This window comes from Pleurodeles waltl, chromosome 9 (genome assembly GCF_031143425.1).
Source record: "Pleurodeles waltl isolate 20211129_DDA chromosome 9, aPleWal1.hap1.20221129, whole genome shotgun sequence".
In the NCBI taxonomy this organism is placed as follows: Eukaryota; Metazoa; Chordata; class Amphibia; order Caudata; family Salamandridae; genus Pleurodeles; species Pleurodeles waltl.
The window spans coordinates 68675520-68688931 of record NC_090448.1 but is presented as its reverse complement, the minus strand read 5'-3'; the positions used below and the strand labels follow the sequence as shown (position 1 = coordinate 68688931).

General features: G+C 42.9%; 1 protein-coding gene across 1 annotated transcript in view; it reads left to right on the top strand.

The window, feature by feature from the left end:
- Nucleotides 1-13412, top strand: part of IFT122 (intraflagellar transport 122) — a 251801-nt gene that overhangs the window by 183045 nt on the left and 55344 nt on the right. Inside the window, exons 22-23 of the mRNA XM_069206316.1 lie at nucleotides 4518-4615; nucleotides 10608-10708. Coding sequence (XP_069062417.1) covers nucleotides 4518-4615; nucleotides 10608-10708 — 199 coding nt within the window. The remainder of the gene's footprint in view (nucleotides 1-4517; nucleotides 4616-10607; nucleotides 10709-13412) is intronic.

Below are 13412 nucleotides of genomic sequence, written 5' to 3'. Positions count from 1 at the left end.
CTTTCTTACGAGGCCTTCCTGAAACTGAACGTGGGGAAGGCCGTTTGTGGCCGTTTTCCCCATCGGAGCAGGAAGCGGCTGCAAGGCTGCTTCCTGCTCCGATGGGGAAATCAACATTGTAACGGGGCGGCTGGGGTGCGGGGGGAGAAACGGAAGAGCTTCCGTGTCTCCCAGGGATTAAAAAAAATAATAATAATCCTCTGGTGTGACGCACCCGAGGATTTATTAATCCCCTCCCTGGTGTCGGTCACTGGTCGTGACCCGCACCAGGGAGGTAGTGTGGGCGTGTGTGAGATACGTGCAACAGTAGAGGCCACCTTACCTGCGCTTCTTCCCTCAATCAGCACGTTCTTTCAAGACACTAAAAAAACACCTTGTCACATACCATTCGTCACAGCCGACCCCACCCCCCCCCCCCCCCCCCAAGAGAAATCCCTGGTGTCTAGTGGTGTTTCCTGGCCTGCGATCGGGGGCCAGGAAACACTTTCAGAAGGCCTCGTAAGAAAGGGGAGACTCTCCCCTTTCTTACGAGGCCTTCCTGAAACTGTTTCCTGGCCCCCGATCACAGCTGTGCTGCGGTTGGGGGCCAGGAAACCTGAAAAGTGTTTCCTGGCCCCCGATCGCAGCACAGCTGCGATCGGAGGCCAGGAAACACTTTCAGGAAGGCCTTGTAAGAAAGGGGAGAGTCTCCCCTTTCTTACGAGGCCTTCCTGAAACTGAACGTGGGGAAGGCCGTTTGTGGCCGTTTTCCCCATCGGAGCAGGAAGCGGCTGCAAGGCTGCTTCCTGCTCCGATGGGGAAATCAACATTGTAACGGGGCGGCTGGGGGGCGGGGGGGAGAAACGGAAGAGCTTCCGTGTCTCCCAGGGATTAAAAAATAAAATAATAATCCTCTGGTGCGACGCACCCGAGGATTTATTAATCCCCTCCCTGGTGTCGGTCACTGGTCATGACCCGCACCAGGGAGGTAGTGTGGGCGTCGACCAGTGGGCGACGCCCGCACTTAAGCGGTAGCCGCTTAACAAAGAGACTAAAGAGGATATGCTCCATGGGAGAGACAGACACAAGATTGACAAGCTGAGAGACAAATAACAAGCAGACAAATGAATGTTACAAGAGAAGCCAACCTATAGTAAATGGTGGGCGGGCTTTAAGCTCCCCTATGTTCTTGGTAAGTCACAAAATGCCTAGCAACAGGAAAGTTCAAGCACCGTCTAGTAGGCTGGACATAAAAAGGAGGGTGTAGAACAGACACTGCATAGGAGAGCTCGATGCCTTCTACTGTGAAGCATTAAACACACAAAAATATAGTTTAAAGAATAGCCTTTTAAAAAAAACAGCATGCCTGACTATTAGACACTATGGGATAGTGCAGCTTTGAAAATCAGTGTCCATTTTGAGTCACTTACAGACCATCTATAAGGACACAATTCCCTAATTTTTTTAACATTTCTGGGGTGGCATGTCAAATATACTTTATAATGGTAGCTTGGATTCAATTAAACATAAAGATACAAGATATGTTGCATTCAATAAGTATGGTTTGTTAACCTAGTCTAAAATGTTACAGTTCACATGATTAACAAGTGATGGAAAAGCCAACAGGTCTCACCTATGCAAAATCAATTTGTTTTGCTAATATTTCTTATTTTAGCCGAGCTGAACAAAGTCCCGGCTGCTGCATAGTGTGGCGAAAGGACAAAAAAAGCACTTGTGGAAGATAGTGTGGTATAACTATCGTATAGTATGGCATGCTCTGTCATGGGATAGTATGTTATGGCCTTTCATGATATGGGATGGCTTGTCATTGTATAGTATGATATGGCCTATCATGGTATAGTACAGTATGGTGTGGACTGCCATTGCATAGTATGGTATTAAAGGGTATGGTCTGGTAAGGCCTGTCCATTTATAGCATGGTATGGGCTGTTGTTGTATTGTATGGTATGGTGTTGTTTAGTATGGCCTGACATTCTATAGTATGCCATGGCTTTTCATTGTTTGATACATAATGTTATTGTCTGTCATTGTATTATATGGTACAGTAGTGTCATTGTATAGTATAGTATGGTGTGGTATAATATGGCCTATCATTGTATGGTATTGTATGGTCTGTCATTGAAAATAATGGTATGGCCTGTGATTATAAAGCGTGGCATGGCCTCTCATTCCATAGTATGGTATGGTATGGTATGGTAGGACTGGTATGGCCTTGCATCTACAGTATGGTAACGTTTGGCCTGTCACTGTATATTGTGGTATGTTATGGACTGTTATTGTTTGGAATATTATGTTATGGTCTGCTATTGTATGGTTTGGAATGGTATGGCGCTGTATAGTATGGCATGGCCTGTCATTGTATGGTATAGTATGTTATGGTATGGCCTGTCATTGTGTAGTATAGTAGGTTTGTCATTCTATAGTTATGTATGGTATAGCATGACATGGCATATCATTGTATAGCCTCTCATGGCCTTTCATTGTACAGTACAGTATGGCATGGCCCTGCATTGTATAGTATGGTATAGCCTGTCATGGTACAGTAGGGCAGTGTTCCCACCGGTCCGCGGATCAATCGGCACCGGGCCGCCTGAGGTCTTCAAATCTTGAAGGCATGTTTAAATACAATTAAATTAAAATTATTAAATCAAAACAAGCGGGCCACGTAAAATTATCGAACATTTACCGGTCCGCGGCGATAAAAAGGTTGGGATTCACTGCAGTAGGGTACAGTATGGCTGGCCATTGTACAGAATGGCATGGTATGATATAGCCTGTCATTTGATAGTATGGTTCGGCATGTCCTGCTATTGTATAGTCTGTCTTAAGGCATGTCATTGTACAGTATAATATTACATGATATGGCCAGTCATTGGATCGTATAGTATAGCCTGTCGCTGTATAGTATAGTATGATATAGTATAACTATGGCATGCCCTGTCATTGTATTGTATAGTATAGTATGGTATGGTACGGACTGCTGTTGAATAGTATGGCCTGTAAATTTACAGGATAGTATGTTTTGTCCTGTCACTGAACAGTATGGTGCGTTTGGAATGTTATTGTATAGGATGGTATGTCATGCTCTGTTATTGTATAGTTTCGTAAGGCACTGTATAGTAAAGTATGGTATGGAATGGCCTGTCAATCTATAGTAAAGGATGGTATGGTACTGTATAGTATAGCATGGTATGGCATGCTATTGTACAGTATAGTATGGTGTGGTATGGCCTGTCATTGGATAGTGTGGTATGGCCCGTTATTGTATCCTATGTTATGGCCTGTCGTATAATATGATATGGTTTGGCCTATCGCTGTATAGCATAGTGTGGTATGACTGTGGTATGTCCTGTCATTGTAGAGTATGGTATAGTCTGTAATTGTATAGCATTTTATGGGATGAACTGTTGTTGTATGGTATGGCTTGTCACTGTATAGTATGACGTGGTCTGCCAATGTGTAGTGTGGTATGGTATGGCCTGCTATTTTATCATATTGTATTGTATGTTATGGCCTGTCTTGTAATTTTATGGTATGGCATGGTCAGTCATTGTATAGTATGTATTGTGTGACCTGTCCTTGTATAGTATTGAATGACGTTGTATTACGACCTGACATTGTATAGTGTGGTATGGTATGGCCTGTCATTAAATAGAATGGTGTGGCTTGTAATTGTATAGTTTGGCATGGTATGGCCTGCTATTACATAGTATGGTATGGCCTGTGATTGTGTAGTATGACATGGACTGCCGTATGGTATGTTATGGTATGGTATGGTACAGTATGGTATGATAAGGCCTGTCATAGTATGGTATGGTACGGAATGGCCTGCCTTTGTGTACTGTTTAATGGCCTGTCATTGTATAGTATGGCCTGTTATTGTACACTATGGTATCGTAAGTCCTGTAATTGTATAGTGTGGCATTACATGGTATAGTATGACTTGACATTGCATAGTTTAACAAATCTGTAGTTACAAGGCAAATTGGAGGTGCACATCTGGCGATCTGGCTCGGAATCCAACAAGCAGTTTGAAATACCTGAATAATACGGTTCAAATTAATTAAAATCTTGTTGAACAACGAATTAGGATTCTGGAGAACTGCAGTAAATGGTGAATACAAGTCGGCTCCTTGTGAAGATTAAGCTTCTCTTCCAGCACTTTGGAGAGTGGCACCTGGTCCGAGGAAGGGGCTGTCTTTGACCCTCCAGTTACTCTTCTAGGCCAATCAGGCATCACTCAGCTGATCCTTTTCAGTTGTTGTGAGGGATTCCTCACTATTCATTGAAGCAAACAAGCCAGAGCTCTTATGGATTGCAGTTTTACAACAGATTGAATGCTTCACTTCTCAATTACGGTAGGTACAAGAATGTGTTTTACTGAATTTGTGGCGCAGACCAACATCTGCCTGAATAAAGTGGCCTTGTTTCCCAAAGAAAGACCATCATGTCTAATGAAGCCAAGTGACAAGTGATTCTAGGTGGTCAGACATAAAGGCAATGATTTCTCACCACAGAAAAAGAGCAAAAGAAGACAGAAATGCTCCAGAAGTTTCGCCACTTCCAGCACCTGGCAGAACTCTATCATGTTTACCATTCCATACAGAGGTACACGGTAAGACCTGCATGCACCCAACAGTCCTTTTTCCAGACTTGATCTAAGTTAGTTTATTTCCTCATCTTCTGAAATATGTGCATAAATGTGAAGGTATTTGTGACTGTTCTGGTGGAGTAACGTTCCTATGGACTATTTGTTACTGTCTTTCATTCGTCACTCCCTCACTTTTCTTGCGTGTTCGTAAAAAGGTTGTGATTTATTTCTAATAAGGTATTGCTGATAGGCTTGGTCGGCAGTACTCAAGGTGCACCTTATTATATGTAGAATCATGGAAGACTGCATTGTATTGAATATATTTTTTCTCTTTGCTGCTGTACCACATCTCTATAAGAAAGTGTGCACAACTAAATTGTATCAGTATATATGAGATTTGGAATATAAAAAAAATAAAAAGGATCCTGACCTAACCTTTCAATTAATAATGAAACTATGCTTGTGGTACACCTTTCAATTGTAAAAGTATATCAACGACACAGTCATCCGTGAGGCTATCTAGAATTATTTTCAGAAGTGTAGCCTGAAGCACACAAGGTTGGTTACTCTTTCAGAAGACAAGAAAAATGCATTTTAGTTACATATTCTGGAAAACCACTGTTGAGTTTGCTCCATGGTGACAAATACATAAAAGCGATTGTAAACGTAAAAACTATGTACATCAGATCAAGCCCAACTTGATGTGTGAACATTGGATTAGGATGTTACATTGCTTGAATTGGGTTATGGGACATGCTTATTAATAGCTATGTGGTCCGCTGACAACTTACAACTCAGAAAATTTACAGAAACTCCATTAAGAGAGATACTAGTATAGAGTTATGACTTGATAAACTCCCATTAATGAAACATGTTCCTAGATAACTCAATAAAGGCTGACTGTGACGATATAAAAACATGGTGTTGGTTTAGCTGAACATTGAAATAGCACTTCTCAGCTCAAGGCCTATTTTGAAATCACTTGTTTAATTGGAAAGTTGCAAAGTATGACCAACAGATAAGGAATGCCTCAGTCTGTCCCTGCATTCAAACATTGCAGACTTCAGATTCTTTCTCAATGCTGGATAGGCAGGGAAATATATTGTTGTGTTTTTTTCATCTGGATTGTGGTGACCTTTGCCAAGTCACAACTTACGAAGAGTGCAAACGTTTCTTTGAGTTCTCCTGCATGAAGAGTTAATGTGTAGTATTTTGCTTTTTTGGTGATTCTAATATCCCTTTTATCATAATGGAACTGTTTCTCATCAGTGGCATAGTTATGGATCAAAATGTTAAGGAAAAAATGTTTTCTTTTTCTGCTTACTAGTACTATCAAATATTGACTGTCTGCTGCATCAGAGACGGTGGAGAAGTGTGGCTCAATGGTTAGAGCGGCAGACCCTGATGCAGAAATCTGGCCCGGGACCAGGGTTCAATTCCTGCCTCAGCGGGTCTTGGGCTCAATTTCCTCGGACCTGATAATTCTCGCATTGGTGCCTAATCTAATTCATGGGTCCCACTCTGTAACTCTGGGCAATAGCTTGCTTAATCTCCACAACGGCCCCAACAGCGCTGGGATGCCTGGCTTCACCTTGGAGGTTGCCCAGGAGTGGGCACCTCACAGGGAAAAGCCAGGAGGGGTTCCACAGCGGTATGCGTACAGCGCCTTGAGACCCTAACGGATGAGTAGTGCGCTATACAAGTACGAAGTTTACAGTTTAAGTTTACAGACATAAAAATATAAATTCTGGACAAATTTATACAAGGGAATAAATTGGAAATCAAGTGGACGCCCCCTCCCTCTTTTTTATGCCTACTCCTCATATAGAGTGTGGTAAGGCACAGTTCCCAATGGAAGGGCCTCTTATGGAAGGGCCTCTTACGGTGGGTCCAGCACCATTGAAAATGGCATTGGATGATCTGCACAATTTAGAGCTGCCATTAAAATGCTGTTTCCAGTGGTGTCCTTTCTGTCCGGGGCTGCCATGTTACTACGTTGCTAAGCTCCACCACAAGGGTATCACGGGCAGGCTACTTGCTGCAGCCATTACAGCAACATCTTTCAATGTACAAAATGTTTAGTGGATGGCTGCCCACCAAACGTTTGTCATTTTTGTTTATTTCTGCAAAATAAAAAACGAATGGTCCCCACACTTTAAAAGTTTGCTTCCAAGTTTGTTGGGGTCATTAACCCTAGATAGGGCGGAGAGTGTCATTTCCTTCCGCCAACGTCCCATACTCTCTTTGGCCGTCAGAGGAAGTATTCCGTTGACTTAGCCAAGGGGGGTTTCATCGACGGAATGCTTAAGGTGCACCTATCCAAATGAGTCAGTCTGACCTAAGGTTTAGTCGGCGGGGTACTCAGTTCTGTTTGGAGCAAAGTATCCTACCTGCCAAACTCTAAATTGGACCCTTAGTTATTAATTATCTACTGATTGAAGCGGTTGATGTTGTAAGGTGTACAATATCACATGAGCCTCAGTAAAATACTGTGGCAAAGAACCTAGGAAACTGAATAAGCTGTGGAGGAAGGCTTATTTTCATGTTAATTACCAGCTGAGAAATCGTAGTGGTGAGATCTCAAACAGTCACATGGTGGAAATATCCAGTGTTGCTGACAGTCGTTTGTCTTTCTCTGTTGCTCATTTGTTGCACGTCACCTGGAGGCACTTCTCTGCACTCTTTAGGAATTTGTTTTACTCTAATCATACCAGCAGTGCATGGTTGTTTCAGAAAGCCTTTGAAATTAAGGGTTTTTAGAAGACCCCGAATTGTAGGGGATTCATGACCTTGACATCAACCAAACCCCTTTGTTTTCCTGTGTGCTTTCTACCTACATGCTTAGTTTATTAACCTCACTTTTCTGTACCTCAACCATAAGATTTACAAGCTTAGGGAAGTTTCAGTAGTAAATGCACAAAAAATCCTTTTAGCAACAACATGAAGTCTATCGCCTTTTACACAAGCAGGTGCCTAAGCCCCAGCTCCCACTTATCTGCACTGGTCCTCTCACCAGTCTAAGGCCCTTTTGAGCCAGGCTGTTTGCCCTGCCCTGTCACACTCTTTCTCTCTCCCCCTTTTGTGCCTGTTCTGTGCTCTGTCTCGTCTTCGGTGCCCGCTTTGTGCGTTGACACATTTTTGCTTGCTTTGTCCTTTGACTTGTTTCTGTGCCTGTTTTTCTCTTCTTTTCGCTCCCCTTTCTCCTGTGCTTCCACCTCATTCAGCCTCCCCCACTCCTTACATGTTTTCTTTTGCGACTTCCTTGTGCCTTCCCTGGCTGTTGATTCCTGCCCCTCCCTTGTACCACCCCACGCTCATCCCTCTCCCAGGACCTACTTTATGGCAGTCTCTGTGAGACTGTGCAGCAGGCGGCCAAAGGCAATCCCTTCTGCGACCATCCAGGCCTGGACCACACCCAGCGCCACAGACCCTGGTCCGTCTGACCGCTACACTGCTTCCGACTTGCAAGCTCTCAGCTCTGAATGACACCATGACAGCTGCCCCTGCCCACACCGCAGTCCGTGGTAGGACCGTTCTCATGTGCCCATTGCTGCTTCTCATGCAGCACCACTTCAGCATCATGCATGACTCACCTCATATTGCATGCATGCTCCTCAACACTAGGGGCCACATGTACAAAGCTTTTCCCCACTCGCAAACTCGCAGAATCAGCCCAATTGTGACTGGACACATGCTTTTTGGGATGTAGAAAGCCTAAATTGCCGTTTGGTAACTTGTTACCGAATTGCAATTTGGGCTTTGTGATTCGGTATTAGGAAGGGTTGTGTTGAGGGCATCCCTTCCTAATACTGAATTGGAAAGGTATATCAATGTTTTGCGACCGTAATGTGGTTGCAAAACATTCACAGTTTTCACCATTTTTAAATTGGTGGTAAACCATTCGCAAATGAGAAGGGGTCCCCGAGGGAATCATTCCCCTTTGAGAAAGGTTGGGAAAATATTTTTTAAGAGCGTGCAGTAACCCCATAGACCACTGCCTGCTCTTAAAAAATTAAACTTAAACGTTTAATTTTTTCTTTTTAAATGCAGCCCGTTTTCCTTTAAGGAAAACGGCCTACATTTTTTAAAAAAATGCTTTATTTAAAAGCAGTCACAGACATGGTGGTCTGCTGACCCCAGCAGCCCACCATCCCTGTGATTTTTGTGATTCTTAGTGGGCCACAAAGCGAGATGTACCTCATTAATATTCATAAGGTGTGTCTATTTCTGACCCACTGGGAATCGCAAATGAAACTAAAGAGTTTTGTACATTTCAGAGAGCGATTTCCGAATTGTGATTCGCAGGGAATCGCTATTGGGAAATGGCTATGTCATACTTTTGTACATCTGGCCCTAGATCTCTGCAAGCACAACACGGAGGTCTGGGACCTCATCGACACGCAGTTCCCAGGCAACCGTTTCTCACTGAAACATGGCTCAACCAGTTACCAACCCTGCCAATGCCATCCCTCCTGGCTACAAGATCGCCCACCTAGACAGGCACCCACAAACTCAGAGGAGGTGTCTCGATCATCCACAGAGATACAATCACCTGCACCACTTCCACGGACTAACCCACTGTGTTCATGGAATACATGCATTTCTGACAACAAGTCAACCTCACCACAACCATCATAGGCATACCAGCTCACTGACCTAGAGGCCCACTCACCACTTTCAGCAACCCCCTCACCGACTTCATCACTCTCATGGCCATCAGATCCGACAACTTCTTCCTGCTCAGCAACCTCAACCTCCTTCTCAAGGACCACACAGACCCAAACTCCACTTCCCTCCTTGAGAGCCTCGATAACATTGGGCTCAGACAGCTCGTCCAGAGCCCGACTCACAAAGCAGGATGCACCATCGACCCCATCGACCCCATCTTCACAGCAAGCAACAAGATCACCTTCATCCACCACACCACGCTCACATAGATGGACCTCTCCCTTCCTCACTGCGACGCACCCCTTTCAGGAAAACCAAAGCCAGTGAGCAACTTCAGATGCAGCTGGAACCAGATAACGGAGACGGACTGGACCTACACCCTTAAATGCAACCAGCCTACCCTCACCGGTGACCTACAAAACGACTTAACCACATTCAACAGTTGGATCTCAGACTGCTCCAATAACCTGGCTTTCCTAAGGAAAAATAGGCAAACAAACAAATGTTCAGGACTGCTGGCACACAGAAGATCTAAGAAACTCCAAATGTTACTGTAAGCAGCTAGAGAGAGGATGGAGAAGCCAGCTGAGACAGCACCCCAAGTGACACAAATCCACACTAAGACAATATCACACCCATATTAAGGAATGAATGGCTGGAAGTATTCTACCTTTTATGAATTTCGAGAGAATACCTATGGTGCAGAACTAGCATTGCAATTAAGTAGCTTTTCCTTCTTCACCATTGGATCCTCTCTGATAGTCATAAAAAATATAACATAGAAATGCATTTGCAAGATCCTGGATCTCACACATTGCTTGAGAAGTCTACCTTTGTTGAATTCACAGGGAATGTCCATGGTGAAGAACTAGATTTACAAGTAAGTAACTTTTCCTTTACTCTTTCCAGAGTCCTGGTGCAGTTATTCTCCTTACAATTTCTCAAATGAAAATGTAAATGTGTACTATCGCGGCACTGGTAATGTAGTTGTCAGCAGTTCGAGGTTATCATTGATTTTCCCTTCAGACTAACTGAAACCCATACCCAGTGTGTAGAATGGCGAAACTTGCACAGCTGATAATGTTTTTTCAGTTCAGAGAGTAATTTGAAAAAGTCACATTTTAAATTTTTAATGCTAGATGTATGTACTGTGAAGAAAACTCTTGTGAAACGGCCTTTGCCAAAGTTCTGCTTTATTTGTGAACTAGAGATGAGAAGCTACTAGAGTTATTTTCCTTTTGACTAGAGGAGCTCTTTTGAAAGGCTTCAGTGCTAAATGTATAATGTCCAGTAAATTATTCAACATGAGAGAATATTTCAAATATGTTCATGTGTTTTTGTATTTCAGGATGAGCCTTTCAGTTCCCATTTGCCCGAAACACTTTTTAACATCTCCCGGTTTCTGCTGCACAGTCTGACCAAAGAAACACCACTGGGGATCTCTAAAGTGTATCCTTTGGACTGGGATGTTGGATGGGTCATGTAAAGGTGCTCAACACATCTCTTTTCCTCGTCTTCCATTCTGCCCCTGGAGGAAACTACATCTCTTCAAAAAGGCACTCTACCCCATAGATGCCTGTCATCAGTAGCATATGTCTATTTCAGTTAACATTTAAATTTGAACTTACGAAACCCATTGCACAATGAAAAGCCTTCAGCAGTAGTGATACTTCTTATATCCTCAGCTCTCAATACAAAGAGCCAACACATATGCTATGTGTGCAGTGCATACTGTGCACCTACCCAAAATGTGATGTGCTTAAGTCATTGTCACATGTTCTCAGTAGCGATACTTAATACCGCTTCATGTTTCTACTTCACTGTACAATACATAATATACTTCTCCGCAAACCACATCATATACTCTCTTCACACCATGCAGCACACCCTAATCTCTCTGTTCTCTTGTTGAATGTTACTGCTGTGCTGAATGTTCTAGTAACTAATAATGGACAGCGGAAACATGTTGGTGCACTATTATGCACAACTGTAAGTAAATGTCTGCTTAAAATTCACCAAATCATAGCATCTAGCTAGAATCCTAGAAATCATACTGCATTACCAGAGTGCACTGGCTATAAACTATATATTATATTGTTGCCTAGGCTCTCATTATTTTAATGAGACTACTGGATTTGAGCTACAGAATTGCCTGCGGTGTGGGAGACTGAGTCTAACCCCCTACACCTGTCGTCCCAATCCGTGTTCCTGGTTCCGGCTAACTAGCAGTGCCTCATCTCTACCCAAGAGCAGGGATGATTGGGCAGCCGAGCACATGACACAATTGACTCAGGGAAATCGTGGTCACTCAGATCTCATCCGTTTCTCTCATTAGTCTCACATATACAAGGACAGGCAGAGGCAGTATATGTTTCAATAAGATTTTAATGAAGCAACTGCATCTTAGACAATAAAGCATGTGCTGCAGTAACCAGGACGATAAAACATGATAGGATTACAATTGTGACAAGGAGAGTGAAGCATAGAAATAACGCTACCATATTGTCACTAGGGTTAATGGACTAATTCCTACCTAGGCTATAATAGAGCACTGCATGTTAAGCTGTAGTTCTGCCCTTCAGGTTCCCCTGGGAAGACATCATCCCCCCCCTACTTAAGCAAAGGCCTGAAGTCTGCATAAGCAGCTATAGTGAAGCAATCAGCATAGTCGTGGTCATCTGGTTGGACTCTCCCTCTAATGTGTATGGGACAGTGAAGTGTTTTTATAATAAAACAGCTGCTGTTCTGAGAAAATGTCCCTACGTAAGGATGTGTATGTTTCTATGAATACCAGAGACAAAGTGTTATCATGTTTACCAGCAACCAATCTTACTGCAGCCTTGAGCACAGAGTGATCAAAATGTCTTGTTTAACAACGCGATGCTGGCCTAGGCAAAGAACAGTTAGATATAGAAAAATAAAACAAAACTGCAAATGTGGCTATTGTTTGAATAATAAACGAAGCTGAATAAAATATATCTAAGTTAAAGTGCACAGCTGCAGGCCTGGTTTTGCTAAAATAATGTACATGGAGCTATAAGTGAAATGGCTACACAACAATGGGGGTCATTACGACTTTGGCGGTCTTGTCAAAAGACCGCCAAAGCCTCAGGCGCAAACATACTGCCAGTGCTGGCAGTATGCTTGGCCCCCTATTATGACTTTTCTGCTTGCAGCGCCATGGTCATAACACGCCTGCTGGACACAGCCAGCCTGTTGGCGGTACTACTGCCAAACGTCCGCCGGGGTCGTAATGACCCCCAATATGTTGATATTGATTTTCTGCTGTATTTTTTTAATTAACTAGCTAAAGTAACATTTGTATGTGCTTTTAGAACGAAGTAATTATTTGGGACCAACTTACCCAACAATAATTTCATTTAATTGTGTAGGATATACTAATCTTAAAAGAAGTAACATATTAATATGTGGTTCTAGAGCACTGGGTTAATGACTGGCCCTGTTCTCCCATCCAAATATCCCCTGAAACATCCATTGACAAATAACATATTCCAGTGTCCTAAGGGTTTACAAGCTTGCCTTATACCTTGAATCTGTCAGTCATCTTAGAACACTGGTGGTTCACTCCATGGCGCTGGCTACATCAAAATTGATACCATTGTCTAAAAGAACAGCTTGTACTAAAATTTGTAGAACAGAAAATAAAACATCCCTTCTGAAGTACTACACTGTCCGAGGAATATTTTGACTTTAGAAATTGGGGCATTAATTACTCGGCTAAGAGACAACATTTAACATAGCCTGAAAAAGATGCAGAAGCTGATCCAATTCAGGATTCAGAGGATACTATTGGTTTAGACACATCTACTAACAAGTATTGGCAAAGCCAATGGATGTCGCCTTTCAATGTTATCATCAGACCTTTTAGATGTCATTGCTTTTTACTGATGCACTTCTGCATCGTCAAAAACAAAAAAAAGGTTTGTTTGCCAAAGAGAAACAGCACTGGCAAAAAAAGTCAGATGAGGCATGCAGGTGCATGGATTATCACGCATGTATGCATATGTGTTATGATGCTAAGGCAGTCACGGTTTCAAGGCTCAGTAGGCATTTTGTTTTGTAGTTTAATTTATGGATCCAAGATGGTGGATCCCCATTTTGGAGCGGCAAACTTAAAAAAAATATATAATAG